General features: G+C 33.3%; 1 protein-coding gene across 3 annotated transcripts in view; it reads left to right on the top strand.

Annotated features, from left to right (window-relative positions):
- Positions 1-3,667: 3,667 nt before the first annotated feature.
- Positions 3,668-18,583, top strand: part of LOC100369167 (uncharacterized) — a 40,418-nt gene continuing 25,502 nt past the window's right edge. The window contains exons 1-11 of one of the 3 annotated variants that reach the window (XM_085499113.1): positions 3,668-3,822; positions 10,167-10,283; positions 11,409-11,520; positions 13,021-13,249; positions 13,977-14,123; positions 14,737-14,856; positions 15,478-15,546; positions 16,110-16,121; positions 16,620-16,694; positions 17,247-17,333; positions 17,636-17,826. In XM_085499113.1, coding sequence (XP_085355239.1) covers positions 10,217-10,283; positions 11,409-11,520; positions 13,021-13,249; positions 13,977-14,123; positions 14,737-14,856; positions 15,478-15,546; positions 16,110-16,121; positions 16,620-16,694; positions 17,247-17,333; positions 17,636-17,826 — 1,109 coding nt within the window. In that variant the 5' untranslated portion in view covers positions 3,668-3,822; positions 10,167-10,216. Of the gene's footprint in view, positions 3,823-9,652; positions 9,811-10,166; positions 10,284-11,408; positions 11,521-13,020; positions 13,250-13,976; positions 14,124-14,736; positions 14,857-15,477; positions 15,547-16,109; positions 16,122-16,619; positions 16,695-17,246; positions 17,334-17,635; positions 17,827-18,583 lie in introns of those variants that run through there. The other 2 variants (XM_085499114.1, XM_085499115.1) reach the window with 2 other exon arrangements.

Here is an 18,583-nt window from a genome sequence, read left to right as displayed (position 1 = left end):
GCGCGCCAGATATGCCTTTCTCTAAGTTCGCCCTTGAAATCGACGAAAATGATACCCCTATTTGATAACTTGTCCGAAGGGGGTCAAATAACACAGACATCGCTAAATATGATGTTTTGTCTAACATTGTGTCCCCTTTATTGAACCTCTTGTCCCGTGACGTCATATTGCACCAAGATTAAGTCTAGGCGACACTAGTCTGAAATTGAAAACATGTCGGTCGATTACGACTAATAGTTTAATTGCGTTCAGGGCATTCTCTGCCAGTTACTAAGCACGTTACTATGGTAATGCATATATATATATATATATATATATATATATATATATATATATATATCAGTTCTTTTTATTTAGATCATGGCAATTTTTTGGTCAGAGCGCCCTCTAGTTTTGTGGAGAATCATGTTCATTTGGAATGCTCTGATTGGATGGAAGTTCAAGCCTAGCAAGGTGTGATAGAATTGGCCTGTTATGTTCAGATTCAAATAAGCATGAACCACTAATTTGACAGGGAAGTGATACTTATAATGCAGCAAGCTGTTCTAATTGCTGTTGTGGTAGAGTTTTTCTATTTTCCTGTCAAATGCATTTATTGGTCCACTGAAAAATGAAAATAATGTTCCCTGTAACTTAGACTCTTATTGATCAAGGCATTTTAAAAATCATGGGTGTTAACTCCCCTCAAGTTATGACCCGTTGTCCCCTACAGAATAATGGTTGCATCTAATATTAAAATAAAGATGGCGGAGTATAGCGTTGATTCATCTCGTTCTACTCTGGATTACTTGGAGTCAATAAAGATCCTAGAAAGTTAGTATTTATATGCCTGTGTGTTTTTTGTTTGTTTGTTTTTTCACTGTCTTTGACTTTCCCAGTATGTTTGTTGCTGTTGACAACAATTCAGTCCTCTGCCAGGCTTCAGTCAATGTTTTTCTTCACTACCTACCCAACTCCTCGTCGGGCACTATGTAGCTGGTGTGGTATATTTATCACAGACAGTAGGGCAATTGTCACATTTAGTGCTCCAAGAAAATATTCTCTGTCCATGTGTATTTATATAAATAGATGCAGTTTCTTTGGCTTGAATAACGATCACTGGCTTCGTACATACAGGTATACTGGTTTACCTGTTTCTAGTTGAAATATAGCCAATCTTATTAACCAAGACAGTTGGACATTTGCCACATGTCACAACACTCATTTCCAAGTGCCATAGCTTGAAACAAGTAGTCAAATCTGATATTGGCTGGAGCTTTAGTTTATATGGACATGGTAAATGGCAAACTAGATGGTCAGAAAGTAATAAAAATAATCACAGCTTTACTCCACCCACCCCACTATGAAGTAAAAGGCTGTTTATAAGGCCATGTATGATGGTTTCATTTTTCTTATGGAAAACAATTTTAATTAAAAACTTCTATGCTCCTGTACCCAACCGTGGGGGTTCATCACACTAAACAACAGGTGTCACTATTACTAAGATAAATGTACTTTTTTTTCATTAAAATTACTGATATATATATATATATATATATATATATATATATATAGGAGAATACGATCATATTTGGGTTATTAATTTATAATTTGCTGATATTTTGGAGTATAAATGTTCGCCCAACATCAACATGATCATCAACATTGAGGTAGTGTACGGTTCTGTCGAGTCTAGTTGTCTTCATCATCGCTGTACAAATTGAAATTAGAACCATTCCCACTGTAATCGCATTACTTATACACGGGTTTTCATTTTCGCTAATTTTGTTGATAAATAAAATCCTTTAAGTATAAACTTAAATCTATGCTAACATGTAGGATAACAATAGAAGTGAATTTCTTTTCTTGCCAATTTCGTGAACTTACATTCCAGTGAAATTAAATTACAGTGAAATTACATGCTGGAGATTTGGATGGAGAGTTCTTTGAGAGCAGCTGCACATAGTCTACATCTCGAAGTACTGACGTCATAACTCAATGTTTGATACTAAATTACTAAAGCATACATATGTGAAAAATAATTTTAAAAATATTAAGCCAAAAAAATATTAGTTTTTGACCCGGTCTGTGCTGCGGTGTGATGGGATGCGTATATTTGTCTATTTCTTCAAATATTTTGGCAAATACAAGCAAGTGGTTACTCATATCCTTCAAACTGTCAGTGCCACGCGCAATGACCAGATACAAACATAGCCTTCTCTACTAGCATTAATCACAGGAGTGGCAGTACTACTTCACGCTGACGATCAAATCAGTATCGACCCTCCTCAATTTGTTTCTATGATATAATTCTACAATGGTGAAGTCACGTGATTGCATATTTACACCGTCTCTGTGTCTACAGTTATTATCAGTCTTATATTCCAGTATGCACACTGAATTATTTGTAGTTTGAATGCCATGGCTTTACCGATGTGGGTAGTTTGCCAGCGACGGGAAATTTGATTGATACAAATTTCATGAAAGTCTTAGAAAATACACACTACACCTCTCCTGTCAATCGCGCCCTCTAGTGGCGGGTGACATGCTTGCAGTACTGTTCACAAAACGTCGATATCGTTTTTGATCTATAGTAGTACTATAAATAGCATTTATAAAGATAATGGTTTGGGAGATTTTACATTTGACGCCACAAGGGCGCTCCCTCACTAGAGGGCGCCAGTTACAGGAATGGTGTATTGCTGACACTTGCGTGGATTACGAAGTTATTACAACAAGACCCGTTCAATTTCAATTATTTCGTTTTTTATGAAAATAGAAATAATGAAACAATGTGTAAGGAACTGTACTTTGAACAAATAAAAGGGGAGTACGAACGTATTTGTAAAAATACAGTAGTTTGTCCTATGCTATTACAGGGGCAATATACCGTGTTCTTTGAGTCACGTGATAACGTCTGCACATCAGAGCTGATGACACTAGATTCTAGAGTTTGAGGTACATTTATTAAAATTACAATATTGCAAAATGAAATTTCAAATACAATTTTCATTTAAAAACTAGTTGAGTATGAATCCAAATTAGAACAGATTCATATATCATTTTGTAAATTTTAGGATTTCACAAACAAGCAAAATGATAGATGTCAGGGCAGAACTTGGCATATCATTATTGATGCTTGTACACACATGTTGAAGTTCTGAAAAAGAGCAAAAAATAGGGAATGTAACCATCTTGTACATTGTATTTTCAAATCAGATGAAAAAAACAAGTACACAGGCAACATTTATCAGTAAATTACTATATGAAACTGAACGATTTCATTCAATTTAAAAGACGGCGGTCGTCGCATCGATATTGGACTCGTGGTGACGTGTACAACGTGTGTAAAATACATTTTTTGTTTACATGAAAATCAAACACGTGCTGTGCGACGACTACCAAAAAAATAAATAATTTTACGAGTTCAGAATCCCAGCACATCCAGAGGAAAGAAGTATGAGTAGAGTAAAAGTAGAGTACGTATTCTGTGTTTTAATCAGTCAGGGTTACATATACTTTTCAGCCAATGCCAATATCTAATTTTATTTTTATTCAGACGGATTGCAACGTCGTCTGGAACGGAATAGACCAAACAGTCATTCAAAACGAAATAAGAGGACATAGGCGCAACAAAAGAGGTTCCCTAGGTAACGATGGAAAGCGTACCTGCGCCAGTACGAGCTCTCGCGAGATAGCGTGAGAGCGGGGTTATTCTTGTCAAAATGGCGGATAGTTGAACGTAAATAGAAGATCGGCAGGTGAACATTTGTTATTATATTTGTAAGTTCATGCATGATACTCCAGCGAAATCATCGAGAGTGTTCTATAAACCCATTAGAGGTAAGTGTATTTAACTCAAATAACAGATCTAGGTATTCTCGGTGTTTTGTAGCAAACTGATCGTCTTCTGACCGTTGGGTTCCCCGTTGGCCCGTGTTGGTGCATGCATTCCAGTGCGCTGTAGAGAGTTTGGGATTTTGCCAGCTACAAGTTTAAACGGAATTCTTACAAAATTGTTCACATATTCGGTAGGAAAAAATGCAAAATAATAGTAGGAGGTCGTTAAATTATTACAAATCATTCATAACTTTAGTTTACAATTGAAATAGGATATAAAAACAATATCTTGGCATCCTGGTCGGTCCACTCGTACATGGGAGTCACCGTCCGATGATCTATGAGGTTCTTGTGCACGTTTTACGTTGTAATCGTGTCATTCAGGTGACTTATTTGATCGTACAACTTCTATTTTCATAGCTCCGTTTCGATCAAAGCGTCAAAATCCGTACCAGCAATTTATATGATTATTTCCGATTTGAGCCTTACAACCGACATTATAAGTGATCATAACGGGTGTGAGCGTAAATACAGCTGTGTTAACGCATTTCTATTGTCCCCAGTCTTCATGACAGTACATGTCTATCATCTGAGGTTGAACACAACAGTAGTTCGTGACTAGATGAAGTGTTGAAATATCCATGTAACATTGGTTTGCATTAAACTGGCAGCACAGGATTTGTTGAAGCTTAACAATCTATGAAATAAATACAGTTTTTACATCATCACCTGCCTCTCTGTCAATTGGAGTCAGCTGAAAATAATCTCTGCAGGCGGGAAAATAATTAAAAAAATAAACGAAAATCCGATCCAGACAGAAGTAATACCACCAAATACGTCTGGTCGATTTGATTTCTAAAATCGGCACACACTGGCAACTATTGCTTGTAAAATATCATTAAATTTACGATTTTTCATGAAAACTGCATTTTTATTTAATTTTGATCTAAATTTATGATATGCAGACTTGAGATTTAGAAAAAGTACCACAACTGCAAGTGATTATAGTAGATTTCCTTTCGGTCATGTTCTGGTCATCAAAGTACATCAAAGAAAGTGAATAAATAAAATAATTTAACAAGGCTAATTTAATAAAATAAAAATTTGCTATTTATTTTTTATTCACGACATAAAAACCTAATAAAATCTGTGCTGCCTTAGTTTTTAACTGATTTGCATTGACCAAAAACATTAATACTTTTTTTTTCTAATCATAAATACTATAAAATCTATGGTATCTAAGTCACTGATCTTATTCACAGATATTATATTGAGTTTGTCTGAATTTCTTCACAGATGAAAGTTTCACATAGTAAACCAATATCATCTCATCTAGAGGTTAATTATTCACTGGGTTTTAAAATATTTGCTTATTTCGCTGACTGGAAAATGCGCTAAATTAAAACCCAGTGAATATGTAAAATTTAGCATATCTAAATGATAAAACTGTGAATTTAAAACCCACTGAATATGCCTGAAATGGTAAATCAGCGAAATTTATTAAACCCAGTGAAAATTAGTCATTTTACAGTACTTTGTATAAAGAGTTAGAAAACTGGAAAGTCATAGTTTCGAGAGCTTTATTTGTTTTTGGTTATGCAGAAAATTAAGCCTTTCAACCACAGGTTACCACTGTGATATACATATAATGATATAACAGAAAAGTTTTTTGAAACAAAATTTTGAATCACAAAATTCATTTGACAAATTTGTCAATGGACAAATGAATGTGTGTAATTACAGTACTGAGTCTTCAAGGAAAGAACCAAAAGTTGTGATTTAGTCACCACCATATTGTTCCTAACCGCAAAACGACCTAAATATTGCCAGCTAAGTTGCTGACTGGTTTGTTCTGTACATGTATATCTCAAGATTGTTAAATGTATACATTTTTGCTCTTTAGAAGCACTTCTTAAATAGTAGATAGACAAACACTGAAAATTGCATTTATTCTATACTGAACCATTAAAATATGACTTATTTTGACTATACCACTTTTATTTATGTAAGAGAATATGTTTTGGCATAAAAAATAATGGCATTCAAACGATTAATAATAGTTTAGCCTTCAATGTAATAATACGGCACTTATTATTACTACATGTTTGTTTTTTTCTTGAAAACTTGTAATAAATTGTTAAATGCTTCGTGAGTCAAACCGTTACTTCTTGATGAGTTGCCTGGAACACATGCGGATGTGTAGAAGGTCTTTCAGATTATTCTTTGCATTACTCTGGTGAAGTGGGTGATAAACATGTACTTCTTGCTGTATCAAGCTATTCCAGTTTCTATCCCCACCCCCTAGTATAGTACATTGTCATTCAGGAAAGTACCTGTACAGTATACAGTGTGTATGAGCATTGAATTAGGTTACGATAAAGCAATGGGTCCTTTTGTAATCTAATGCAGATCTTGAACTTCATTATTATCAGAACACTTAAAAATTGAATATTATTTTGAAGGGCATCAAGGCATCCAGATGTGGGATATTTAATGGTACATGTATATACATTCTGAAAACGTCTTGTAAAAGTTGTGTTGTTTCCAGTAATTTAGGTTGAACCAAATGTCTCATGGTTAGACAAATAAAATTGCCTTCACACATTGCTATGAAATTAAATTCTGCTTAGGGTGTATGCTAAACACAACTACTGAATAACACAGTGTTCATCCCTGGAAAAATGTCTATCAATGTGATCGATTAAAATAGGGAGTAGGGTATATGCTGTAGTTGGGGAGGGTTTCTGCTGTAATAGGGAAGGGTATATGCTGTAATACCCTGTGGAGAACCTTAGTAACCTAAAATATATGTAGTATTTGATGGTACTTTACTTGAAGTAAAAGTTCAAAAACAAAACTTTGAATGTGGGAATTCTGAATGTATACAGGATAAAACAAGAATCAGGTGTGCACCACAGAGAAATCTTTAATAGTTGGAAATGTTTGAACTTTGAATTTGAGACGGCATCCAGATTCAGTAATTTGATAAAATTGCCAAGGCATGTAGATACATGTAAAATAACATGCTGTACTTTTTGAAGGACACCATTGTAAACTGCGTCTGGACTTATTGCCTTTGATGTCTCTATGATAAATATTATAGAATTTACTTAAATTAATATATTCCATGGACTTCCAATCAAAGATACATGTAGCTTGATAAATCGTTTGTTTATAAAAATAATGTAATAAATTCAAAGTCTGAGCTTTAATATACAAGTACATTGTATATATTCACATTTCCTTCCCAATGTCTTATAAAATTTGAGTTGTCTCCTATAGTTTAGGTCATTAACCAAATGTTTCATGACAACTTAAAAATGTACTAAAATTTTAGTATACAAGTGTATATTCACATTTTATTCCTTGTTTCATTTTATTTTTCATAGTTATAATACATTTGATTGGTGTAATGTATACCCACTTAAACTAATTTTTGCTGCTAGAAATTTAGGCAATTTAATGATAATTTAATCATTGCATTTGTGAATACAAAATTTGGCAAAAATCACTGTTACTCTGCAAAATGTTTCCGGCTACAATATTTTGTGATTTTCACTGCCTTGTGAAATTCACGAAAATGCAAAATTGAAGCAATTTAAAGTATCTAATTATGAGAGTTGATGAAGACTTACATGCCATGACAGATTCTGCCTTGATAGTGTTTTCTAATTATAAACCAGAAATGAATGTGTATTCCCTTTTGGCCTTGTCTTATTAACTTTATCAATAGAATCACCTCGATTAAAAGTACATTGGTCTGTAGAATTCAAAGCTCCCAACCTTTGTACAATTGTAGCACCTAAGCACTGTGATCATTTTCAGCAGTAGATTTGTGCACAGTTTAATAAATAGAAGGACAAAATTTTCACTGTCACTTATTGTCTAAAAAAAAAAAAAAAACTCCAGTGACATTAATGTCATTACTGCAAAATGTAATCACGCAAAATTTGTGAAAAGTGGAAACCAATTCTGGTAAAGACTGTATTTCATAATTTCAGTAAGCATTTCAACAAATGTTTAAAAGTCAAAGCTTTAGAAAGATGATTAATAAGGATGATTAGAATGTTGATTATTATATGAAAGCTAGAGAATTTTGAGTGATGGGCTATGCATGTCTAATATAATTATAATCACAAACAATATTAGAAACATGTTTTGAAAAAAGTTGTTTCGGTTACATGTACACAACTAATATCATATGCAGTGTACCAGACTGATTTTGTTGGTTTCATGGGTCATAATGGAATCCTAAAAATCAAGTTGAGTTAGGTTGATACATGTAAACTGAGGAAGAGATACTCAACAACTAAAATTATTATTGTATATGGTTGTGGGGAGCTTCTAAAAGGACAAACTGAACTGTTATGACACGTCATTTTATTTCATTTTCATACTTAATTTGTTTAAAGCGGGAGGGTCGTCACCTTCGCACACGCGGGAATTGAGTCCCAAGCGACGATAACAACACGCGCTAAAAATGCAAAGGCTCATGCGTAGACGCTTGTTTGTGAACAATAACTTGCTATGGCCATCTGACGCAGGGACGACTCCCCTGCTTTAAAATGAGAATTTCATATTACCAAATTACAAATTTCATTCCAAGCCTATGAAGGTCACTCTATCAATGTATGATTTTCTGTTGTGTCACTGGTACGCTGTCAGTGAATGAGTGTAATTAGCAACATGTATGTCATAAACAATCTTCAGTGAAGTGTCTGCTTAAAGGGCACACTGGTAATATGTTATGTGTAAACCACTCATTGACACGTCAGTTCATTCTGACCACAACATTGACCAGCCCTGACATAACACCATGTGTGTATAACCACAAATAACACATACCCTAAATGACATTGTGTATTACAGCTACATGTACTAGGCTTGAAATACTGTACAAATGTAAATAAATTGCACTTGGAATTTATTTTTGTTTAATATTTACACTGAAGGAATGAATCAGTGGAATTTTTTTCTTATGCTTTACACTAAAGTCATCCGGAATCAGTAAAAATAAACTTCCCACAAAACAGTCAAAATGTCATTTCAGCAAAAATTAATTTCAGCTACATTGTAAAATAAAGTATTTTACAGTAGTTCAATTAACAACAAGGCTCAAAATTAAGTTACATTGATGTGTTAACATTAAAACATTTTTAAAGCATGTACATGTATCATCAATAATTTCACAATCTTTGTAGACTTGTTACCCATATTAGTAATACATTTGTACATTGTATAAGGGATATTTCGACAGATTATTCTGTATTACCGTAAAATTATTTTATTTTTTGCATGGAATTTATCTCACTATTTTTAATAGAGGAATGATTAGTGGAAATAAAATCCAGCGAATATACCTGTTTTTCTATATTTTACATTCATCTCATCAAATATCAGTGAAAATAAAATCCATACAAAACATCCAAAAAATTTTTTTCAGCAAAAATTAATTCCAGCTAAAACATGGGAATGGAAATATTTCACAGTATTTAGATATGTGTCAGTTTTAAAAGCAAACTAAGCTGCCTTTAAGCAAGCTAAATGTAAAATTTCGCTCAGACCGTACTGTACCATATCCAGAATCCCAAATAAATTAAAATGTATTTTTATCAAGGGAAGCTTTCAATAACTTCATCAGATGTATTGTTGATCGCTGAAACCCGATCTGAAGATACCGGTAATTCTGACATCACTGTGAGGAAGGTCATGAAACATCATACAGAGTAAATCATAAAAATAACATATTGTACTATCTGACTTACACCTCCAGGGTTTGTCAGTTTTTGCTGAGTAGCATAAAAGTTGGCAGGGGGGAATTCCGATGATGTGTCAATTATTTAAACTTACCATAGTGAGTGGCCTCGCAAAGAAGTTGAGACGAGTGACAGTGTAGTATGTATGAAATATAGTGATGATAGGGTAATTTACCATTACAACACCTTGATTGATATTTCTGCATATTCTGAGGGAGTGGAACTGAAACATTTGGTGAGTCAAAATGAATGATTATAATAATAATCTTCCCTGAGCCTGCTGGTGCACAGCCGCACAAGTACGAGTGTGCAAAGCCAAAGCTCTCACTGAATAATATATGTATGCAAACAAAAATATATTATTATATTTTTTTTTTAATTTAACATGCTGGTAGACGAACAGATGTGCATGTGTCCAAAAAAAACCATGTAGCATGATATACAGAGAACAATTCAAACTGTAGGGTAGTAGTTCTTATCCTAGACCCACCTTAATATTTTTTTACAAAATTTGTAGTCCCAAGTAATTTTTCTCCATGCTAAATTCCATGGATTTTTTGGTGTACATTATTCATTTTCTCGTATTTATAGGTATATTATTCTACTGTAAACGTAACCAAGCACTATAAACAGCCGTCAAGATGATGATGGGAGATCAGTTGATCCTTGAAGAGGATTATGATGAACACTATCAACCCACCGAAGATGGTGAGTTCCGTGATTTCTAATTGAGTATATAAACTGTATATTTACTTCACATATAAATCCTTTTGATTATCTCCCTATTTTATCATGTACATTGTACAAGAAAAAAAAATAATTTTGCTGTTGAATCAGACAATCCGAAAAAAAATACTCGAATTATTTTTCACAGAATAGTGCAAATTTCGTTGATAAATATCTCTGATTTATTATAGATTATAAAAGTACCGGTACATTTGCTCAATTTTACTTTTTGCTGATTTGTGCCCACAACCATAATTTTTAATACATGTATGATGTGTATTTAGTTTTTGTTGTTTGTTGTATTAAATTACTCAGTACCACAGCATTTTACTATTTGCGGCACACTTCATCCGTATGCAAAACTTGTAAAATAAAATGTGTGAGAAGCAGGTTTCTAACTGCAAAAATTTGATGCACGACAGACATTTTGCCACTACTATGAACATACCCTTCACCTTATTTCACTATATTTAATATCACCTAGTTCTGAATTGTGTTAACTTTAGATATAATATTGTACTTGAACTTTTAGGATATTTTATTTTACATATTTACCTTTTAAGACACTGCTGTCATTTTTGCCATAGAGGGCTCACTCTAATCAAGTTTCAGTAGACCACTTTCTCGGAAGTAGTGCGACTGGGGTGCAGAAAGATACATTTTTTTTGTCCTGGTGGCAAATACAAACATTTCAGTATACTAATATTAAGTAGAAAGAAATTCCATTTTTTTGACACTAATTGGTACATGTATATCCACAAGTGCAATATTACCACTGAATTATTGCATTACACCCCACATCCGATATGTGTATACATGCAAAAATGCTATTTCTTTAATTTCCGGGAAAGTGGTTTATTAAAAATGGTTGGTGTTTCATGATTTTGCTGACACACCCGATCACCATAAACACAATTTTGTTGGCCTACTGTATGACATTATCTTTAAAACTCACTTGTCCAAAATGTGTATGTTGGCTATATACTTACTGTAGACTGTTACAGAAAGTGTTTTTTCTGAATAGCAATTTTACCAGTACTTGTCCTGGGCTATAGGACTGACTTCCCTTAGTGTCTAGTCCTGATGTACCTTTTTTCATTCTTACAGAAATAATTGAGTATGCGCAGGTGATTGGTATAGATCCTATAAAGGAGCCTCATCTGATGTGGGTTGCCAGGGAAGGAATTAACGCACCTTTACCACCAGACTGGAAACCATGGTGAGTAGTTTTCATATTTGTGAAAGTGGTAACCACATAGCGCAGTATTGGATGAAAAGTAGATTAAAAAAGTTTTGCATCAACTCTGAATCCAATGTGCTCTTTAATTAACAGGACTGATTTTTTGCGGATCCCAGGTCAAAATGGAATCACCAAAAATCAAAATCAGTTTGTTGACTGCAGAAAACAAAATAGTATCATGTGGTCTTTGATATCCTTAGTTTTACACTTTTTTGACTCCTGCGTATATCTCAAATACTGATCTGTGATCATTGCATTTTGATGAAATAAAGTAACATTAACATGCAGTCATGTTTAGTTTAGTGTTAAAATCTGCACATATTAATTAACTAGTGTGCATAAATATAAATTATTAAATTTTCAGCTTTTCCATCAATATCTCAAGTACTAATCGTCTTATTTCAATGAATCATAGTACGTAAATGATCTAAAACAATATGGAAGTCTTCTTACACTGTAGTTTTGGGTTTAAATATATTCATAATTACCTAATTTGCATAATAATTCAATTTTTGGCTATTCATAAATTTTTTAAAAACTAATCATCCTATTCTAATGAAACTCATCACGTAGGTGCCCTGGGACAATGCACAGACATGATTAGTTTTGGGCGTCATTTTATGCAAACTGTAAAATACTTTATTTTAACTGGAATTAATTTTCGCTGAAAAGGCTTTTTGGGTGTTTTGTTTGGAATTTATTTTCTCTGATTTTTGATGAGTTGAATGTGAAATATAGGAAAAAAGGTATATTCGCTGGATTTTATTTTCACTGAATCAGCCCTTCAGTGAAAATAATGAAAATAAATTCAAAGCGGAAATAAAGTATTGTACAGTATTTGAACAGTATGTGTAGAAAACAATTTGTGTGATGACCCTTTTGCATCACATGAATATGAGATTTCCAGTCTTGATTACTACAATTACTTACATTATTCATTGAGGCTTACTATTACATGTAGTAATGCAGAGTGAGCATTTATACATTGCTAAGATAGCGATACATTCTGTCAATCATTAAAAATTATGATGATCGCAACTGTATAGTTTCTTTGTGACAATCAAAACGCTCAATTGTCATAAATATCCCATTCTGTGTGAGTTCAATGTGTACGCCAATCAAACCAATGTTTGCAAAGAATTCTTTGGAAGGTTTGCCTGAATAAATAAGTGAGTTTATTGCAGTATTCAAAAACAGAAAACGAACATACTTGCGAATAACGAAGGACACTATTAAAACAAAATAGCTTTAGATGCACACAAACCAGTCAACTCACTGATTTCTTGTAATATACGCGTAACTTTACTTTGGACTGCTCTTCGCGTATCACACCAGTTGCCTACACTTATCTAGTTATCTTTTAAACTTTTTTGTGTAATCCAATAGTTTGGCTATCTGACTCTGCACCACCATGTTTAGTCCCTAATTTACTAATAACAATTATGAGAATTAAACTACTAGTATTATTTTTATTTACAGTCAAGACCAAACTGGCGGGGATATATACTACTTCAACTTTATGTCTGGTGAGAGTGTGTGGGACCATCCGTGTGACGAATATTATAGAAAGATGGTTGTGGAGGAAAGAATGAAACCTACACCAAGTAGACAGACGCCGCAGAAAAAAGACAAAAAGAAAAAAGAGAAAGAAAAAGTTAAAGATTCCAAGAAAAGTTTTAAAGAAACTGATAAAAGAGCAATGAGTGCTGTGAGTATTTTTTTGTTTTTTAAATAAAAATTGCTGTGCCAATGTAAATAATGAAAAGTTAGTGTGCTAGATTTACCATATTGTATTAGAATTGCTTCTTTAATCTTTTACTTTAACCACCAGTTCTCTCTTTTCATCACAAATTCATAAAATAGTCCCATTTATAGTCTTCACTTTTCTTTAGAAAATTGGGACAAAAATATCAATATTTTTTTAGTATAAATACTCAAATTTTGTCTGTTGGCTCTAAGAGTAAGGTTTATTTCCAGAAATATAGAATATAAGAAAAAAAAATATAAGAAAAAAAGTGCAGAAATTTTGGACGAGAAAGTCTGGTGGTGAAAAGCTTAATTGAAACACACATAAATCATAAATTGCATGAATCTTGTGTTTGATTTTTAAAATATGATCTATTTTGATGTATGACTACACAAGCAAACACAGATGTTGTTTTGAACCACATTGCTTTTTACTCTCTATTGGTACGTCATTTTTCAGAGAGCATTTGCTACAAATATTATTGAACATTTATGTTCTACTGGTATATGCATCAAGCCGTTTCTACTAAGATGACATACATCCATCAAAAAGTTTAAACCAATGCTAGATATAAGATAACAGGAACAACTTGATTTCAATGTTCAAATTGTGAATTTACCACTGCCTAGTTAGAAATCAGAAGAATCCTGATCTGAGTTCATAGTACGTTTTTGTATATTTCCTACAGGGTGGTGGTTTAGGACCACTGAAAGGTGAAGTAGGTGGTAGTTTTGGTGGTATGTCAAACACAATGGGTAGTGCTCCTGGTAGATTCAGTAGCACAATGAGATCAGATCCATTAGCAACAGCCGGTGGACTAGGATCATCACTCGGTGTAAGTTCTGGGTAACGTGGATATACTAGTGTACCCCTTCAGCAAAGTCATATCATGTCAATATGTAAACCTGTGTGTGACTGTGTGCATTTGAGGCATTTTGCCAGGCTCTTTTTTTCTCATGCCTTCTTACTTTCCCTTTTAATTTTTCCTTGGATCACTTTCTTCTTTATTATTCCATTCTTTTTTGCTTCCTACTCCTCTTTCTCTGCTTCTTTCTTCCTTCATACCACCATCCCTGCCCCTGCTTCCTTCTTTCCTTGTGAGTTGACACTTTTATTTTAAGGCATGTGTATCACAGCAGTCGCTTTCAATGTATTCAAACACTGGCAAGTTCACCATTCATATCATAACACACATCTTAAAGCCATTGGATGTCAGAATAACCTGATCAGACAATGTAGGATTAGACTTTACTCTTCAATACCATCAGATTATACAATCAGGTGTTGTACATCACACTTGTTAGATTTTGTTATTTACATCAGAATTATCAGGAAAATCTGATCGTGTAAGCTTGTTGTAAATTGATTTAGACTGACACTGTCGATACAGAGTAGGATTATGTATAAAGGAGAGAGTCTAACAATATCAAATGTCATTATCTCTGCAGAGTAAAGGTGCTTCTCTCAGTAAATCTGCTGGATTTGAACTGACTGGTACAGGTAGAAGTTTTCTAAAAAAGAGCGGAAAAGAAGAAAATATACAAATGTTACAATTAGACGATGATGAGGTCAGTGTTATGTAGGACTAATCACTAAAATACACTCTGAAATCATTCCTATAGCTATACTGGGGCCTATCACAAGAAATACTTCTCAATCTGAATTTGCTCGAATTCCAAAACAAAAATACTGTATAATCTGTATTAGAAGCTGCAATTCCTATTAAAATGGTATATTGCAACAGAGAGGATACAGCTTCTATTAGAGCATCTACACATACGAAAATGGTGAACTTTTAGTTCTCAATTGTTCAAAAAAGAATGGATACGACTTTTATTAGGAGTGCGGCTTCTAATACAGATTTTATGGTACTATACATTCAATTTACAATGATTTCTAACATGTATGATTATTGGTAATTATTTTGGTTTCCCACTGATTGTGTGTTCAAGTTTAATTATTTAACCTTTTTAATTAGTGTGAATGTGCAAAAAATCACCGCTGAGTAATTTGGAATAAGGACGAATTCTTGAATATTTCATGCAAAACATGCATATAGAGACCTTAAATTTGGTATATAACGATAGTCCCATTCCCAAGAAAAAAAAAATAATCTGAGAGTACAAGTTCACCGTGTTAATATTTCATGTTTCTTAACTGCCAGGGATTGCTTATTTTGTGTCTTGCAGGAAGAGACTCCAAGACTGGATTTAAAATTAGACATGGACTTGAACGATGTTGGCCAACTTGGTTATGAGGTAAAATAAAATTTATAATCTGACATCTATCTTTGTTTTCATATTAAGTTATATTACTATAATTATATTATTATGCCATTTATGGGGATTTGATCAATACAAAATGTTATGTTGCACAGTTTTTATATTGAACAGTTATTCTCCATGCAAACTGCTTATGCTTCATCCCAGAATAAATAATATATACAACCGAGAACAAAATAGCATGTACATTATATGTATGCTACAGATTTGGAGACGTGTAAAATACACAGGTTATCAATTGTTATTTATCGCCACATTTCTTGCTTACATGGTAGCTCTTTCTAATTTTACTCACTTCAAAGAAAATACAGTGTATGATGCAGTTTATGCAGATGCAACATTAAATGTGACCCCCTCCCCTCTCCTTAGTGTTCATACTATTCCACAAATGTGTGAAACGGGCACGTAGCACCCCTGTCACACATGTGGGACAATCGTACCTCACATTCTATTTTTTCCTTGGTTGTGTATATTTTTTTTCTAATTTTCACTTTACATCATACTGACCATTTCTTTATTTACCTCAACTGCTTATCAAGGAGACCTCACAGGTATTCATCATAATTCAGACATTACTATATGTTGTAATGCATGGTTGTCCCCGTCTATTTGCACTTGTTTACGTTCTGAGCATGCTCAGTGATTGATTGACAAAAACCAAAAATCAAATAATGCCATTGTTTGCTGCTATAGTTATCGAATATACATGTATGTGTTCATATTAACAAAACATGTGCAGCAGATCACAAGCCTGTGTTGATCTGTGAGCGACCTTTGTCATCACATTTTCGCATGCTGGTTGGCAAAAATGTATATAACGGTAATAACGTCAAAGTGTGATGCCCTATACTGTTTAAAACAATGCCTTGACAAGTTTTGTTGTACTATATACTAGAGTGAAAATGAATTATTCTGTGTCTGTATAAATGAAATTTTCTTCTTTTATTCTTACATTAAATCATATAAATTGTGTTTTCTTCTAAACTGTGTTCTTGTGTAATGTCTACATTTGATATTAAGAACTAACACTTGTATTTTCCTTCTGATAGACTTCAGAACCAGAAGAGGAGCTGATGAAACTAAAAGATGATACATCAGGTGACAGTGATGATCATGGTTCTGTTGTAAGTATTTATACACTACACTTTACAATTCATATTTAAACAGATGAAAGTTTAAAGCAAATAGAAGGGTTTATATCATCTTCTCAATGCTTTCTTTATTATGGGTTAATGCCGATAGAATACCAAAAATAAAAAAAAATAAAGAATTAAAATCAGTAAACATTCTTTTATTGAGAAACATATGTCCAACATATGGTAGTGCCAAAAATTGTTTTTTATGGTGAAATTATTTCTTCATATTTTAAAATTTTGCTTGATGACATTTTTTTTTTTCAGTTTCCAGAGTTATTTATTTATTAACAGTTATTTACAATGTGAGATTTTTCCCCCATAATGCATTGTGCACATGTACTCAGTAGCAACACAAATGTGTGTCAAACAGCCTTAAAGGGACAGTGTCATAACACTCTGTCAAATCCTGCAAATATACCCTTTTTTTGAAATTATTCATTCAATTCATTGAAAAGTCAGCAAAAATTAACTCCATACAAAACACCCAAAAAGTCAGCCTAAAGTATTTGACATTACAACTTGTATGCTTACATTGTGTAGGATTTTGGTATAAGTCCCAAGTTAACAGATAGGCTGAGTGTGATGGAAGCTGAAAACCTGACTCCTGTACCAGAGGCCGCAATAAAAGTAGGTCATGCTGCTTTTTTACATATTTTACATTTCAGGTTTCTGGTGTGCATGTTATTCTGTTTGGTTTCATTGTTTCAAGTTTGCAATATGCACAACCACCACTGATTTAGAAAACAGTTTTATGGATTCTGTAGCATTTCAAATCTAACATTTTCCTACCTAGTGGTGGCGTGGTAGATAGACATATGGAAGACAATTTTTTGAAAAAAAATGTTGAAGTGAGAAAAGTTGATTTTGGCATGAACTTTTTTTTTTTAATGTTACCTCCTTAGTTCAGCATATTTGTTATGTTTTTTTAGTATCATCAGTTATCAAGTTCACTGCCGACGAGGGGAGGAGGATTGCTTGGCGAGTTGAAGAATACAAGTAAATTAAACACTACCACAGGAAGTCTTGGCAAAAAGATTTCAACATCAGAAGAGAATAAAAAGAAACGAGAAGACGAGGAACGCAAGAAAAAAGCAGAAATCCAAGCAACAGCAGCTCAGAGGTAAGAACTAATCATATTACAGTGGTATCGTTTGTTGCTCAAATTACCTCACTAATTATGTCATGTGATTAATTGCTTGTGAAAATTTTCGATTCAAACAAAAAAATATGTAAACTAAAACTATTTCTCAAAGGTTTTGTGCATGAAATAAATTTTCTCAGAATTCACAAAAAAACACTGAAATTCACAGTTGAGGTTGAAAATGTCATTATTGTCTGCACACCTTGACCTCATTTGATCTTGTTCATGCACTGTACCATGTTCTATGATTACGTTATTTTTAGTTTTGTAATCATGACAAATGCTATTAAGTGGTAGTTCAATTTCTGATTTCTTAAACTGGTAGTGTTGTGGTTGTGATGGGAGACTACAGGTATTGTCCCTCTATCAGCTGGTCTGGAAACAAACCAAATTTTTGGCAATATGTCATAAAGAATAACAATTCACACCAAGTCATGCATGTTATTAAAAAATTACCTGTAAAACTACCTGTAAATTATAAAATAATTACTATAAATAATCAACAACAAATAAACTACAAGTCTATACCTGCAGACTAGCAACTGCTGTTTTTCATTTTGATAAAGTTTTAGACAGACAGTTTCAATTTTCTTGCTATAGTCCTGCTCACCATATGTCTAGTTAAGAATTCCAATATTAATTATTATACCACTTTTGGTCACGTGCATCATTGTTCTCGCCAACGATTTATTCTTGCAAACAGGGTGAATTTATATGCAAATTGTAAAAAGCAACG

Source organism: Saccoglossus kowalevskii, chromosome 5 (genome assembly GCF_978046115.1).
Source record: "Saccoglossus kowalevskii chromosome 5, keSacKowa6.1, whole genome shotgun sequence".
Lineage (NCBI taxonomy): Eukaryota > Metazoa > Hemichordata > Enteropneusta > Harrimaniidae > Saccoglossus > Saccoglossus kowalevskii.
This window is presented reverse-complemented; position numbering and strand designations above follow the sequence as displayed.